The following is a 15,093-nucleotide window of genomic DNA, read 5'->3' on the forward strand; positions in this document are numbered from 1 at the left end:
ATAAATGCAAATGACATATAGATTCCAGAAAAGGAATAAATAAAAGGATAGTTCAGACCCAGTGCTCATTTACTAAGAACTACACTACAAGATTTAATCCTATGGATTTACCGTCTATTAATGTGACCCAACAATTAGCTGTCTTAAATAATATCAACATCAGATACTAACTGAGCTGTGGGAGGAATGATCAGGATGAAATTTGTCCCATTCAAATAGTCAGTCTGTTTAAGTATATATGTAAAATATTTGAAATCAGATATTAGCAAGATTAACACTATTATTTTAATCAATATGCACATCAAAAATAAACAAAATATCGAGAAAAATAGTGCTAGATGCATAAATAATAGGAATCTGAAAATAACAAAGCAAAGACTGCAGGACTTTCATTCTTTCAGTGGTAGGACGTCTCCAGAAATCAAAGGAATTAGACAATATGAAAGTTACAGTTGGGACTTTCCCTTGCAATTTCCATTATTTTGATGCATTAATTGTTAAAGACAGAATAAAGGTATACCTACAAAAATATGGATTTTTTGTATGATGTATTAAATCAAGAGAAATAAATTCCAAAACAGTTTCTCCACCTTTCTTCACCATAAACCAGCATAATGTATAAGCAATAGGGTTGTATTTGCTAATGGAGCATATCACATTTTCTACTAATTACTAAAAAAAAGATATCAAACATGCCCCAGAAAGAGAGAGCATGGATTACCGAGGATGAAAATTTACCCCCAGGAGATATGGTCCGGCCATCGCCGGACTGTAACCAAGTCCCACTAGAATACTGACCTTTACTACTTGAGAATCTTGAATAATCATTTCTTTTCCTGCTTTAGGTTTAAAAATACTTTAATGATATTGAAATGAAACAAAAATTACTACTTAGTTGAACATTTACTTTAACATTGTGAAGGATTTCAGTCAGTGGTACTTCTGGTGATTGAATACTAATGTGATTACATCCACATACTCGCGTGGGTCAGACCATAAGATAATAAGAGCAATCAGACCATTCAGCCCATCAAGTTTGCTCCACCATTCAATCATGGCTGACTTTTCAACCCCATTCTCCTGCCTTCTCCCTATAATCCTCAACCCACTTACTAGTCATGAATCCATCAATCATTGCCTTAAGTACACCCAGTCATTCGTCCTCCACAGCCCTCTGTGACAACAAATTCACCACCAGCTGGCTGAATAAGTTTCTCCTCGCCTCAGTTCTAAAAGGGCAAAGAGAAAGATAGAAGTATTGTGATGTGCCCCAAACTGGGTTAGCAATTTACAGAATGATTACAAAAGTTACTTCACTCTTGCTAATTCATCTGATTTGATAACGAAATAAATTCCTCCTAGTAATATTGGATTGTCTCTTGGGCTATAATGCGCCTGGTTTAAGGAATAATACATTTTATAACAGTTATGCTGATCGGTAAACAGACTGTCTAGAATACATTTCTACTCCACAGCAGGTACGCTTGTGCAGGTATCCTGTGGAAACCAGTGTTAATGGCAGGTGAAGTCTCGGATACGTGGTGGTTGTACAGCGACGCTAGGACCCAGAGGGCCAGCGCTCTGCTGCATTAGGTGAAGCTATGTCATTCCTCTCATTCCGTTGTGAATGGGGCTGATTGTTGTTGGCTGGCGCTGTTCTCCGGCTGAAGGCTTTTTCCCCTCCATCAGCCCCTCGGCTCAATTCGGTTCGTTGGTCTTTTTCTCTCTGTTGGGAATGAGGGTTGGATTGCCAGGACTGATACCCAAATCGATAGTTCCTGCAAACTTTTGAGAAGCTTGATGTTGGCAGGAGGCAGCAGGGACATATATCTGCAGACCGGACGAGAAGGTTTGAGGATTTGCGCCGAAAGTTTCCACTGATTACCGGTACTGCTGCTGTCTACACCAACTTGTGCCGTGGAGGGAGGAAGGGAGGGTTGGCGGGGGCATGGAGGTTGAGGGAAGCGTTACCCGTGTTCACTTCCAGCCTGCCCGAGAGAGGGGCCGCCCCGGGGGTGGCTGGGCGTTGCTCCGCTGGCGGCCGATGAATGGGAAGTGGGGAGTGGGCTCGGCTCACCTGCCGACATGTTGACTGTTGGCGGCTCATTCGCGGCTGAAGTTGCCTCCTGTCACTGGTTTTCCCCTTGAGGCGCGAGTGGTTAACGGGAGAGGTTACACCCGAGGTGTGTGGAAAGTTTGGGGGGGGGGAGTATTAATTTGTGTTCACGTAATCATCGGCAGGGCCCACCGTCAAGGTACAGTTTAACATTTAAAGTCGAGCTAGGCTTCAACTTTTGTGGATTATTGTCTGAGCCTCTCCGTGGCTGTTGCCCCAAGTACATTATATGTTTTATGGTAAATACTATGGACTTAATCGGAGTAACTTGTCCATAAATGCCCGCTTTTTCTCCGACTGGTGAAAGTTTTGCAAAGAAATTCTGATTTATGACAGGCACATTTTTGATGGGATCAGTCCCCACTTCACCGCCGGCCAGTTTGCGCAGCTAAGGCCAGCTGTAGTCCGACTCTCCGCGCCCACTCGCCCACAACGGGTTCGACTTTCGGTGTGTGGACGCCAGAAACTGGCGGGAGCTTGTACAAGGCGACTTCCCGACCCCGTAAACCGAGGGCGGTCTGTCGGCAGCATCCGTTTGGAGCTAAGTTAACAGGGACCCAGGTAGAATCGCCTGGAACATTTGCTAAATGTTATTTCGATTGTACCCTATTTCTTCTTTGAACCAAACTGGTTCACAACCTCAACATCAGAGTTGACTTTTCTTCCCGCCTTCTCACAAAAAAAAACAGATTTACCTGGTCTCCTACCATCCTGCCAATGGACCGGACAAAAACCCTCTTCACACCCAGCTATTCCAGTGGTCCTCCAGCCCACCTACGAAACATTTGAACAATCAAAACTCAACAGGAATCTCCATACCATATACCATACATGACTGCAAATCGTCATTACCAAGTAGTTGAAATTCTCATATTTAGATTGGAACATGGGCTTGGCATGCTGTACTTCAAATCTACAAATCTGTTTTTCTCAGATTCTGGTTTTCTGCTTTTAACCTTAGCAACTAGATCCCAAACACTAGATTCCCTCCCAAAATTGCTTTCTAAAGCCCCCAAGATCCTTCTTAAATTCAGTCTCCAACATTCTCTAATCATCCAAATTTGCACATATGCCCATTTTTGTGTGAATATACTTCTGTGAAGTGCCTTGAAGTATTTTTTTACATGTAGAGAAAGTATCAATGTAAGTCATAAACAGGGATTCTATAGATGCTGGAAATCCAGAGCAACACAGAAAATGCTGGAGGAACACTGCAGGTGAGATAACATCTATGGCAGTGAATGAACAGTTGATGTTTCAGGCTGAGACCCTTCATCAGGACTGGAAAGAAAGGGGGAAGAAGCCAGAATAAGAAAGTGGGCAGAGGGGAAGGAGTACAACTGGTAGTTGATAGGAGAAGTTTGCAGAAATATTGATTGTTTATTCATTTCTGTAGATGCTGCCTGACCCGCTCAGTTCTTCCGGCATTTTGTGTGTTGCATCAAATGTAAATTATTGTAATTTTTTAGAAAATGTTTTTTTGCTTGCTGCTCCATTGTGTTGACTCTGCTTTTGTTAAAAATAACCCCCCCCCCCAAGCTGCTGTGTGTCATTGAGAAATGGCCATATCACTCAATTTCCCATCTGCAGATTAGTAAAATTCCTTGATGTGTAGTTGCATATCACCTGTTGATGAGAGCTACACATATTTTCCCCATGTACTTACCAGATAGTTAACGTCTTCGTGGCCATTTCTTTTGTTCCCACTTAATACTTCTACAAAATAATTATGCTTGCAATAGTAAGTGGGTTATCAATTCAGATCCATTTAAGTAAAGTTTGCTATTACAGCAGTACTTTTAAAATTCTGATTCACTTTCACTACTTCCTTTTACCCCTCCTTTGTATTTCACTCACTTTCAATTGAGATGATACTCAAGTTGGTCATTTATAGGTGTTTCTATTCCTAAAAGTGTCATGTGTTACATCATGAATAGTACTGCTTCCATCTTTTTGTTCTTATGTGGTTCAATGCAATTCACTAGAGTTGTATTAGCCCACCTCATCCCCTTTACAGATGCAAATCATTGATGTACTACATGAAAATGGTCCTTTTAATGAAATAGTGATTTCACTGTCCAGGGGTTATTTCCTGGGGTGTGGGGGGAATTCCTATTTGTTCACATGAAATCATAACTTTGTCTACAAGCTACCAATGTAGACACAATTACTAGCCAGTTGTCATCCTTTGCTAACCAGTGGTAACAAACTTGCGGTAGAACTATATTCTGATTAGTTCCTATCAGTTGATAATCAGCAGTTTCTTAGAACACAATCTTTAAAAAGTCGGGATTGATTCAGGTCAGCTACTTGCCACAGGAGGTCACCCATAATGTGCATTCCAACTTCATTCTATCCCAATGATGTGTTGGTGCCAGGCTTTAGCGCTAATCCTACAGTATTAAATGGCATCACTGCACTTCTATAGTAACGGTAAAAACAGTGTCATCTGTTTTTGGTTCTGATGTTATCTCCAAACTTGAATGGTTCACCATGTTAAGATTAAGCTTATTACGTCAGTAAAATTTAAGGAAAAGAATGTTTTGATCAATTAACATGTTTGATTTTTAACAGCACTTTTTAATTTTTTTATTACTTCATTTCTGTTACTAACTCTCGTTCCCTTGAAAATGAACTCTTCATCATTTTTATTAAGTTCCATGGTAACCTTTAATCTTTAGTCTTCTAAACAAATTGTCAAGACTACTTAATTTATCTTTTGATGAAACAGTTATCTGGAGAAAGTTCAAATGGATTTGATGCATTCCTCTGAGAACCAGTTTTATAGATGTTGACTGTATGTAGAGGATAATTAGCTTCACAAGAAATTATACCAAATTCTAATGGGTGGGGTGAAAATGGAGTCAAAGAAGCTTCCCCTATAAACTAATCATATTAAACTTTGCAAACTTAATATATCATATCTGAGCCTCGGTATAGCATAGTTTCAGATATAACTGTATCCCTGTTGCAGTGTGTTTTTATCCCAGGGTTATGGGCAGTAGCATTTCCAACAGAATATAATAGATCTTTGTTTGTGGAAGTACTGAGGGGAGAGCAAGAGATTCTGGTAGAGGAACAGTGATCCAGCACTTAAGATTGATTTTACAACTTGCAGCTGAGTGTTACATCAGTAGAGATTGAGTATGGAAAAAAACTTGTGTGGATGTTGGAAAGATATGGTCAAACTGTCTGTGTTCAGCCTGTGCTGTATGAAAACGAGAAGTTTCAAAATTGGATATATGTTTTCTTTACATATGTAATTCAGGTATAAGGTTGTACCACAATGCCTAAATTACACTGAGGTTTCTCAGCTGTCCTAGTAATCTTTGAGAAGAAATCAGAATACAGTAATTCATAAGGCAACTTAATACTTCTGCATTTCATTTGATTAGTCCCACATACTTCATGTTTTTATCTCCCTGCCAAAAACCTATTTAGGTTGTCTTAAGTATGATGGAATTCTTATCATGACTTCCAGAATCACTTTTGTTCAGTACATTTACTGCCACACATTAAATCTAAATTGAATCGAATTCTGTTTAAATATGGCAGATAACTCATTCATCTGTATATAGTGTATAGAGATATAGTTATTATGCATCTGTAATGAAATGAGTGTATAGGGTTTAATTGATATTAAAGCTTTACTGCAATAGCTCTAGCTCCATCTGTCATCTGCAGAATCTCTTTTGTCCATCTATCTATCTGTGTCAATGTAAATCACTGAATGAATATATACCCATGGGAACTGTTGAAGCCCTCCATTGGTCGGGATCAACCATGGTTGGTGTGTACGCAAGCTAGGGCAGTATGATATAGAGAGAAAATTTGCCCATGCAGCAGGCTCCCCCTCTCCAAGCAGCTGAGAAATCCAAAGGAAGGGCAGTCATCGATACGGTGTCACAGGAGTTGCCATTCAGCATTGAACTTAACATAGAACTGCCATAGGGACTCCAGGTCTGGATTTTTCCTCTGTGTTTACTCCAGAAGTCTTCCCCTTGAATGGGTATTGTTGCAAGGCAGTGGAGGTTTGAGATCAGAATTTCCTTCTAGATGAGCTTCCAACCACAGCTGATGAGCCCCATCTGCCTGGAGCAACTGGTTTTAATGCACCAGTAACCTGCCTTTGCCTCTTTTGTCGGTTGAAACAGTTCTGCTGGGCTTAGTAGCTAAGCCACATGTGAAGACCAGGAGTTGGTCTTAGTTATCAGAGGCTGTTTGAGATACATACCACTGGGAGCATGTAATAGGTAGTGGGAGCTTATCCCCACACTCACCCTTTGGCTATGACAACCTTAAGAAACCATTGGAAACTAACGTAAATATATGTGGGATGGTTTAATCACTGAGTCCTAACTGATAGCTACTTTGGGTGCTTTGGGGTGTGGTGTTAGTCCATTAATGATCATGACAGTGAATCAATCAATGTCAAAGGAGCTATCGTTCCTTTACAAAGACTCTGCAGGTTGCTTGAAGTGTGGCTGGTGTTCTGTTCCATGCTGGTTGAAGAACTGACTTTTCTACTTCTGTATCCTTACTACTGTTTAAAATAAATTAACTCATTGTAATTACTGTCAAGTATTGCATAGTATAGACCCAATATACAGTACTTAGTCATCAGATTTCATAGCCATAGTAATATGTAACCCAGTTCTCAGTAGATCTGAAAATGTGGCACAAATTGGTTTTGCATTTCTGACAGAGGCATAATGATAACTGTAAATGCATTTCTAAAGTTGAGGTCAATGGATAGTTGTCAAGAATCTTTCTATTGTTTGTATCTGTAGCAAATGCTGTTGAAAGCAGTACCTTGGTGATGGTTAGAAGTGTGTACTTTTTATCTTCTTTTACACAGTATTATACTCCCTCCCTAATTTACATGTACTCATCATATCCCCTAGTGAAAGACAGGTCATGCAGGAAGTCCGTGCAGGTGTTATGGTGATGTGATCAGTTGTTTATTATATTTCACACTTTTATTTTGATGGAGGTTTTGAGATGAGTAATTGTGTGCATTTACAGGCAAGGTAGATAAGCAGGGAAGAGAACGTTATAGTTACATGGCCCCCTTTCATAACCTGGATTATCCCTGTGCTTTACAACCCTTGATATACTTTTTGAAATGTCGGCGAAGTGAATAAAAAGAAACTTGTGTAGAGTAATGCACACAAAATGTTGGAGGAACTCAGTGGGTAAGGCAGCATTTATAGAGAGGAATAACGGGCCAACATTTCGTGCTGAGACCCTTCAACAGAGCTTGTGTGGAATTAAACACCAGCTTGAGCCAGTTACACCAAAGGATTCAATGAATATAAGGCATTCTATTTTGCCACTTTGGGATATGCCTAACACCATTACTTTATGATTTACTAATAAGTTAGTTTATTTTTCATAAATGTAATCCCCCTCAAGATGATTTAGCTATTTAGAGGAACTTTCCTCTGAATTATTTGAATTAGAAGATTCCTCCCTTCTCCAGCAATGTCATCAGTCATTAACGTGAGCGCAGTAACTCATTGCAGAGAAATAAATGGGACTTGTATCCAAATAACGAGCGTCTCACCGTTTTGCCAAGTTGGCCCTGGCTATGATCAAGGAATGTATCATGGAATGTAAATTGTGAATGTGTGCTTCATCCAGAAGCTCTAATATACTGCTTTACTTTATTTGTCCCTAACATTATTCCATAATGAGCATTTGTTGATATGTTGGCATTGAGATTGACACCATTCAAGGTGTAGTTTCATGTCTAGGAAATGTCACAGTTAACTAACTTAAGGGTGTACCCCTGATGTTATTTGAAATGTAAAGAAATACAGAAGGACTTTCCTTCAAAATTCACACACAAGTTTGGACATGGATAAAGTTGGAAATGGGCATTTTCCAAGTTCAGGCTGCAGCGCTACCTGCTGCTTGTTGGAATAATTAAATACAGTGCAATCACAGCAATGTCACTGAAATCAATAGTGGAAACTACTACCTAGAGACAAGTGAGACTAATATTTTGTTAAATACATTCACTTAAGCTAAGAGTAGCATTGATGAGTGGAGAGCTAAGCTCTCATGAAAGACTATGTTTGGGGCCATATGGTGGAGGTGGGCAGGTCAAAGCTCAGAGTGCATTTATTATCAAATTCGCCACAAAGCAAGAAACTCTGAGGAACCCAGTGTTTTTTAAAAAAGAAACCAACATCCAATGCTCAGAGAGATGAAAAAAAACACATCATGCAGGCAGTAAAAGCAAGCAACAGCATTCAGAACCAGGTTGAGTCCGTAGGCCCAAAGCGGCTGGCATAGGCCCTCAGCCTCAATCTTAGTTCATCACACAGTAGGGCAGATCTCCGTGAAGCACTCAGATACAGAGCGTTTAACAGCCTCCCAACCTCAGCACCGCGGAGAGAGGAGTGAACATCGCGGAATGCAAGCGGAATTGGCCCAATCCTCGCCTCTGGTCTTGACACCCTGCCTTATCAGTGTATCTGGGGCAGTGCTTGAATCATCCAAGCACTGAGTCATTCCCCCACACTAGGACCCAGGCCATGCCACAGCGATACGCTCCGGGCCTGTACCCCGCTGCCCAGCCCAAGGCCGTACTCAACCTTTCCAAATAGGCTTTCCAAACCTTTCATTTAGGGTGATCCAACCTTGTCTTGGTTTAGGTGGATGACCTCTGAAACTCCTCAGCACTGACTCCTCTCTCATTCGTTTGCTCTAGCTCCATCAATGACTCTGTCTGCATCTGAATCATACCTTGACTTTGTTCTGAACACTTCTCAAACATGTCACGCTCCAATTTTGCATCACACCCACACGGCTCAACGCTCAAGTTGGCCTCGTCTTCGCTTGCTTCTTCATTGTTTGCAGTGGTAGTTTGCCACAGAAACACGGTTGTTAATATTTAGTCATCCAGGGATATGGCCAGTTGTCTCAGGACAGAAGAAAATTATCCTACAGGGATTGAGTTTCTTTATATTTAAATACAGGAACAAAATAATTATGTTTACTGCTACTAATGAATGCTTTTAAATGTTGCTAAGAAATGGTTTGTAACGTTCATCCTAAAAAGGAATATTGCCATTAATGGAACCACCTGAGTTTTGTTTTCTCCAATGATGTTAATCAGATATGGTGCATCAAGGTTGCTCCTCTAATTATTTGTTACCCTGTCAAAGTGAAATTTTGCTCAATATGGTTCAAATTTTGTGTTGATGCGCAAAACCAAGATATGGTGTAGTGTTAACAATGCTTTCTTACACTATAATGATAGTCAGCACTTAAGATGTTACAATATTCCCAAGGATAGAAATGAGGACAGTGAACATCTCTTGGACATGAATTTAAAATACACTTTAAAGCATTTTAAAAAAAAAAATATTTTGTGCTATGGCCTTTGGGACTGGATTGATACATCTCAAAATAGCACTTCGCTTCCATCAGTATCAAAAAGATCATGTCTGTGGTTGCATTTGTGCAGAATGTTGTTCTTGTATGTACAGAAAAGAAACTCAAAGACTTAAGTGAATTGTAAAATGCTGCTATGTTAATAACGACGACCACTGATTAGACTCTCATAAACGTCCTCCTACCATTTGATATTGGAACCCCCTCAGAATCTTAAAATTTCCAGAAAGGTCAGTCTCATATTTCGAACACTGCAGATCAGCTCAAATTCAGTCAATCTGTTCATTTCAGGAATTGACCTTGTGAGCCATCCCTAAACAGCCTGCAAAACAATATATCCTATAACTTCCATAAAACTTGCTTTCCTCTTAACATTATTGTCAACATATATGGAATATTACACTTGGGCCCTTCCAACTGCATAGGTCTTTTAGATTGTAAATGTTTAAGACCCAAGCATTTATTCAAAGCACAAAATAAATTTATTGTAGAACTACATATATGTCACCATATATGACCCAGAGATTAATTTTCTTGCAGGTATAGTCAATAAGTCCATAATAGAGTAATAACCATAATAGAATCAATGAAAGACCACACCAGCTTGGGCATTCAACCAGTGTGTAGAAGACAACAAACTGTGCAAATACAAAAATAAAGAAATAATAATAAATAAATAAACAACTATCAAGAATATGACTTGAAGAGTCCTTGAAAGTGAGTCCATAGGTTGTGGGAATGTTTCAGTGATGGGGTGAGTTAAGTTATCCCCTTTGGTTCAAGAGTCTGATGGTTGAGGAGTAATAACTGTTCCAGAACCTGGTGATGCAAGTCATGAGGCTCCTGTACCTTCACTCTGATGGCAGCAGCGTGAAGAGAGCATGTCCTGGGTGGTGAGGGTCCCTGTAACAACACTTCATGCAGATGTGCTCAATGGTGAGAGGGCTTTACCCATGATGGACTGGGCCATATCCAGTCCTTTTTGAAGTCTTTTCCATTCAAGGAAATTGGTGATTCATACCAGGCTGTGATGCAGCCAGACAATATTCAAAGTTTAAAGTAAAATTTATTATCAGAGTGCATACATGTTACCACATCCAACCTTGAGATTCTTTTCTGCTGGCATACTTAGCAAATCTATAGAACAGTAACTGTAAACATCAGGAACTGTTAACTGCAAACAAACTGTGCAGGTGCAGATATAAATAAATAGCAATAAATAACGAACATGAAATAACAGCATAAAAGAGTCCTTAAATGAGAGTAGCTGTCCCCTTTTGTTCAAGAGCCTGATGGTTGAGGGGTAGTAACTGTTCTTGAAGCTGGTGGTGCAAGTGCTGAGGTACTTGTACCTTCTACCTGATGGCAGCATTGAGAAAAGAGCATGGCCTGGGTGGCGAGGATCTTTGATGATGGATGCTGCTTTTCTATGGCAATACTTCAAGTAGATGTGCTCAATGGTTGGGAGGGTTTTACCGGTGATGTACTAGGCAGAATCCACTACCTTTTGTAGGATTTTCCACAAAGGTATTGGTGTTCCTGTATCAGGCTGTAATGCAGCCAGTCAGCATGCTTTCCAGCACACATCTATAGTACACGAGGAAATCTGCAGATGCTGGAAATTCAAGCAACACACACAAAATGCTGGTGGAACGCAGCAGGCCAGGCAGCATCTATAGGAAGAAGCACTGTCGACCGAGACCCTGAGTCTGACGAAGTTACTGACTCTCCATCTCTGATCCTCTGATGATTACTGGCTCATGGACTCTGGTTTCCCTGTCCTGAAGTCTACTGTCAGTTTGTTGGTCTTACTGACATTGAATGAGAGGTGGTTGCTATTACACTACTCAGTCAAGTTTTCAGTCTCCCTCCTGTATGCTGATTCATCACCCCCTTTGATACTGCCCACAACAGTGATGTCGTCAGGCAACGTCTATATGGTGTTGGAGCTGTACTTAGCCACACAGTCATAGGTGGGGAGCAGGGGCTAAGCAGACATCCCTGTGTTGCTCCTGTGCCGATGGAGATTGTGAAGGAGTTGATTTTGTCAATCTGAACGAATCGGGTTTACAAGTGAGGAAATCCAGGATCCAATTGCAAGAGGGATTATTGAGGCCCAGGTCTTAGTGTTTACTGATTAGTTTAGAAGGGATGATGGTGTTAAATTCTGAGCTGTAATCAATAAAGATGTATGCATCTTTCTTGTCCAGATGTCCCAGGGTTGTGTGAAGAGCCAGTGAGATAACATCTGCTGTGGGCCTGTTGTTTTGGTAGGCAAAGTAGAGCAGATCCAAGACACCATTCAGACAGGAACTGATACCCTTCAACACCAGCCTCTCAAAACTCTTCATCACTGTGGATGTAAGTGCCACTAGCCAGTAATCATTTAGACAGTTTACCACGTTCTTCTTGGGCACTGGTACGATTGAAGCCTGCTTGAAGCAGGTGTGTACCACACACTGCTGGAGCGAAAGATTGAATACACCAGCCAGTTGGTTGGCTTAAAGTTTTTAGTACTCGGCCAGGATCTCCGTCTGGATCAGGTGCTTTCCTTCGATTCACTCCCTTGAAGGCAGCCTGCACGTCATCCTCAGATACTGAGACGGAAGGATCATCGGAAGACATTGGGATACGCAATATACTCTCCACTACACACATATAGACGTTTGTCAAAGTTTTAAATGTCATGCTGAATCTTTGCAAACTCCTGAGGAAGTAAAGCTGCTGCTGTGCTTTCTTTGTAATTGTAACTACATGCTGGACCCAGGACGAGTCTTCCGAAATAATAGCACCAAGGAATTTAAAGTTGCTGACCCTCACCACCTCTGAACCGCTGATGAGAACTGGCTCATGGACCTCTCATCTCCTGTCCCACGGAGAGGGTGTGTGGCTTATTCTGCTTCCATCATGATGGGTTAGTTTAGAAACTGCAGCTGCTCTTCTCATTGGGTGGCTACCTAGTGTCTGTTTCAAATATCCTGGATATAAGGAGTAGCACGTGTGGGAGCTTATTTCTCTCTCCCATTGTTTAAGGCGTGCTGAAGGTTTGCTTCACGTGCACTTTTAACTAAGTATCTATTTGTTGAATATTTAGTTTTGTAGTTTGTGTAACCTGGGAAAACATGTTTTCTGTCTCACTCACCAAAGCCATGAACCTACTTCGATGTTACAGCTACAGAAGTCAATAATCAGCTCCTTGGTCTTGCTGACATTAAGAGGTTGTTGTGGAACCACTCAACCAGATTTTCAATCTCCCTCCTATATGCTGATTCATCACCACCTTAAACTTGGACTAGGACAGTGGTGTCATCAGCAAATGTGTATATGGCATTGGAACTGTGCTTATAGTGACATAGTCATAAGTATAAAGTGAATAAAGCAAGAGGCTTAAGTGCCCAGCCTAGTAGTCCACCTGTGCTGATGGAGATTGTGGCTAAGATGTGACCACTCCAAACTGATGGGGGTCTGCACATGAGGATCCAATTGCACAAGGAGGTATTGAGACCAAGGTTCAAAGTAAATTGATTATCAAAGTCAGTATAAGTAAGTATATACTGACTTGAAATTAATTTTCTTGCAGGCTTTTACTGGAAAAAGAAGAAATGCAAGAGAATTTTAAGAAAAAAACTATACATAGACAAACAACCAAAGTACTAAAGAAGACAAACTGTGCAAATAAAAATAATACTGAGAACGAGTTGTAAAGGAGTCCTTGAGAGTGAGTCTGTAGGCTGTAGAACCAGTTCAGAGTAGTGGGGAATGAAGGTATCCACTCTGGTTTCAGACCCTGCTGTTTGTAGGTTTTTAACTATTCCTATCGATTTGGAGAAGTTTGACAAAGCTTTTAGAGTCACACAAAATCTATGCAAGCTTCTAAGAAAGTAGAGATGCTGCTGTGCCTCCTTTGTGATGAAACTTGTGTGCTGGTCCCTGGACAGATCTTCTGATATGTTAACGCCCAGGAATTGAAAGCCTCTCACCCTCTCCATCTATCCCCCTTATTCCTGTAGTACCCCACTTTGTTAAAGCTTGCCAACTGTACTTGAGCCTTATGTCCTGTTTTTGTTTTTATTGATCACCTGTTAATTGTTTCTCCATGTTAATAACTCATATTTCATGAACTCTTCTGTAGGTACCTTGAAGTTGTCACTGTAATAAATGGCTTCTGAAAATCCAAATATGGCATTTCTCCTTCCCCTTTATTCACCCAGCTAGTTAGATTCTCCAAGAACTGTTATCAGTTTGCAAGACTTCCAATTCTTAAAAGTATGTCGAATCTACTTGATTTTACTTTGACTTTTTTTAACTACTTGTTCAGTAGTGAGATACTGTACATACGTACATTAGAATTTTATAAGGATCAGATTGTTTGCTAGGTTGGTCGCATTTAAAATCTTGGACTTCTTGCACCAAAGTATAGCTTTACAGTAAATCTTAGTGAGGTTTGTTTATAAGTAACTTAAATTCATTGCATACAAGGGATCCCTTGTCAGGATTTGTATGTTTAAAGAATCTTTGTGTCAAGTCCCAACATTCCTGTTTACCTCACATGGGATTAAGATGGTGAGCACTGCTAGTTTCACTTTTACTGCAGCCTAAAAGTCCAGGCCTCAATGTCTGTAATATTCAGGGGCCTCGTCAATGTTTCTTGTAGATTTGTTACACAAAAAGTTTTTCCTTTGTCCAAAAACAGAATCATGAATGATCTTGTGCCTTTTTCTTAAACACTTTAATGTAATTAGTGTCAATAATTTATTATTCTAAAATTATTTGCATTTACAGTATGGACTTGCTGCCATTTTCATGAGCTGAAATCATGGCTGCAAGCTGGAACTAAGGTTGTAATATATTGAGGTCATTCTTCAATTTAAATTCTGAGTGTATTTAACTGGATAGAAGCTTGGTACTCCAACCACATGCTGAAATGCTCCTTTTCTCTCCAGTTAGGATTGCCCTGTGACACCTAGACTCTGTTTCCTCAAAATCCCATTTCATGGACTGGGAATCTGTCAATTGAACTTTGAAATTAATAGTTAGATGGTCTGATAGGGGGAAAGGTGCCTTGATGTTTTTAATTAATCTAATTGAATATTATTTCTGAGTGTGTGGGTTACTGCAAATGTGTTTCGAACTATTTTTAATGGTAGTTTCATGCACTAGTGTTTCATTCACAAATGTTTTAACCTCAGTGTTAGCTTTAACAACAGGTATTCATGTGGGTAGGATTTTTTTTCTTGATCAAAAATGTCAGGCTAGATTTAAAAATTTGGTTTCTACATTTAATTAAGATAATTAGATTTTATAAAATGTAGATTAAATGTTTTTATTTAATAATTGCATTTAATCTTCAAAATGGAAAAAATGAAGCATTTAATGGAGACTTTCTAGCTGTGGGACTTTGTGTTCAAATGTATCTTTGGGGTAGATCTCCAGAACTACAAATGCCTATAAAGTTAAAAGCATGACCGTTTTCTGTTTTGAACATTTGAAAGCTTTACACTTTCATTGTGAAACAGGGTTTCCAAATCATTTTATGTCACTCTCGAAGTTCAACCAGACAGGAACAAGACACC

At 40.0% G+C, this 15,093-nt stretch overlaps 1 protein-coding gene across 3 annotated transcripts in view; it reads left to right on the forward strand.

Annotated features, from left to right (window-relative positions):
* The first annotated feature begins 615 nt into the window (after positions 1-615).
* The window catches only part of amotl1 (angiomotin like 1), a 110,778-nt gene continuing 96,300 nt past the window's right edge, over positions 616-15,093 (forward strand). Inside the window, exon 1 of one of the 3 annotated variants that reach the window (XM_059964633.1) lies at positions 616-1,706. In XM_059964633.1, coding sequence (XP_059820616.1) covers positions 1,628-1,706 — 79 coding nt within the window. In that variant the 5' untranslated portion in view covers positions 616-1,627. Of the gene's footprint in view, positions 1,888-15,093 lie in introns of all 3 variants that reach the window. The other 2 variants (XM_059964634.1, XM_059964632.1) reach the window with 2 other exon arrangements.

Source organism: Hypanus sabinus, chromosome 3 (assembly GCF_030144855.1).
Source record: "Hypanus sabinus isolate sHypSab1 chromosome 3, sHypSab1.hap1, whole genome shotgun sequence".
Lineage (NCBI taxonomy): Eukaryota > Metazoa > Chordata > Chondrichthyes > Myliobatiformes > Dasyatidae > Hypanus > Hypanus sabinus.